Source organism: Fukomys damarensis, unplaced genomic scaffold (genome assembly GCF_012274545.1).
Source record: "Fukomys damarensis isolate Sample0158 unplaced genomic scaffold, DMR_v1.0_HiC HiC_scaffold_27, whole genome shotgun sequence".
Lineage (NCBI taxonomy): Eukaryota > Metazoa > Chordata > Mammalia > Rodentia > Bathyergidae > Fukomys > Fukomys damarensis.
Genome location: NW_022900939.1, coordinates 1,869,438 through 1,871,356, shown reverse-complemented (window position 1 = coordinate 1,871,356; position 1,919 = coordinate 1,869,438). Strand labels below are relative to the sequence as shown.

General features: G+C 46.5%; 1 protein-coding gene across 1 annotated transcript in view; it reads right to left on the bottom strand.

The window, feature by feature from the left end:
* Positions 1-1,069: 1,069 nt before the first annotated feature.
* Positions 1,070-1,919, bottom strand: part of Tcn1 (transcobalamin 1) — a 12,330-nt gene continuing 11,480 nt past the window's right edge. Inside the window, exons 8-9 of the mRNA XM_010633087.3 lie at positions 1,448-1,566; positions 1,070-1,277 (exon numbers count right to left, since the gene is read on the bottom strand). Coding sequence (XP_010631389.1) covers positions 1,216-1,277; positions 1,448-1,566 — 181 coding nt within the window. The 3' untranslated portion in view covers positions 1,070-1,215. The remainder of the gene's footprint in view (positions 1,278-1,447; positions 1,567-1,919) is intronic.

The following is a 1,919-nucleotide window of genomic DNA, read 5'->3' as shown; positions in this document are numbered from 1 at the left end:
TTTGATCCAATCAGAAAAATTAAATGGGAACTGGAAAAAGTCACTTTTTATTAAACATGTAATTTTTCAAGTACATGTTTGTAGCATATGCATTTTACAGTCATCTTGGGGAGTTGGTATGTGTACATAATACAGCTTTTTTTTTTTAATCCCCTTCCCTTCCCCTCTTCCCCTAGTTCCTCTTCCCCCTTTACATTCTTGTTGATGTTACTAATCTTAGTTCAGGCCACGTAACGCCCACATCCACTGAGGCTGGTAGGACCTTGTACTAAACACGGCTTCGCTGCACCTATTCCTCCATCCCCTCCATCCGAGTAAGGCTGAGTACAAACTAAGAGCAAAATAAAGGTTTAAGTTTAAGAGCAGCTTTAGTTTTAGCAAAACTCAGGGAGGCACAGAGATCATCCGCATGCTGCCGTGTGCCCACGCCTATGTGGCCTTCCCATTACCGACAACCCCCACCAACATGGCACATTCGGTACAAATGAGGACCCTACATCAGCACACTAAACGAGAACCGCAAGGAAATAATTGTAAATGCTACTCGCATTAACAGTCATGTCTTGCGTATTTCCAAATTGCCCAGAGCGTTCACTGTTTGTTATCTCACCACAACAGTGCTAAGTGGGGAGATGGGCCTGTCAGTTAGCTTTGACTTTCTGCATATATATTTTCTGCCATGACTATCAGGCTGGCTTTTATTGGGAAGTAAGAGGAGAATAAACTCGGGAGAAGAACAAGGCTTCCCACGACAGCTGAGGAAGTGGGTGGCATCGTTCCTCAAACTACGCACTTTTTATGCGTAAGCTTCCTCGTCTTCCCTTTGTTTCAGGCAGCTCCTTTGCTCCTACACACTGCCTGCAGGAAGTCACCGTGACAACTGGCCTCCTCCTTCTCGGAGCTGTCTCCCCACAAACTTTCTGGTTATCTCAGTGCTTGCTGCTGAAACATCAGACCTTGAACTTGGTCTCCATTTCCCCAGTTTATCAGACGTGTGGTCAGTTCCCTCTCGCTTCACTTCTTCCTGAGGCGATCTTCCCCCTAAGAACTTGAAAAAACGAAGGGATCAGGACACGCTCTTTTGTACACCAGTGGGTCTTTATTGAACATGGGAGACAGATGGGGCGGTTGCTGGTTGTCCTGTTGGGACTGGGGTAGATGCCAAGGACGGCGCGATTTCTATGTGGCAGTCCATGAGACGAAGGTCTGAGTTTGTTAATATTTGCTCCAGCGAATCTCTAAACTTTCTCCATCGTGGACAACATAACTACCCACTCCTGAAAAGAAGAAGGAAGACAACTGGGCCCATGGTTTGCTCCCTGAGCCACCAAATAGTGGGACCTATCTCTTCCCACCCGGGGGTCCCTTCCCCGGAAGAGCCACGCCTTCACCCCTGGATGCTCCGGGCACGGTCGCTCTTTGCTCCTTTTGGTACATCCCTCCTTACCTTGGCTCAGTGACCTGCCCCCGCTCCGGAGTTCCCAGTAGGTTCTGTCATTATTGTTGGCCTTCAGGCCCTGAACAGAAGTGACATAGGGGCCCCATGAGCTCTGTTCCACGGTGAAACTGTCGGGGATAAGGAACAACTTGCATCAACTTAGACTTTAAAGTAAATGCCTCATGGGTATTTGTTAAACTTTAATGTACTTAAGAAACACTTGATGTCACTACAAAAACTTATGGATTTCCCGGCCCCATGCCTAGATAATTTGATTCTGAGATCTTCGCCAGAGGCCAGAAACCTGCATTTCTCTCTCTCTCTTTTTTTTTTGGTACCATGGATTGAACCTGCATTTTTATAAGAAGTCCAGGGGTGCGGATTTAGCTCAGCAGTTCAGTGGCCTGCCTCGCAAGTGCAAGGACCTGAGTTCAATCCCCGGTACCAAAAAAAAAAAAAAAAAAAAAAAAAAAAAAAAAAA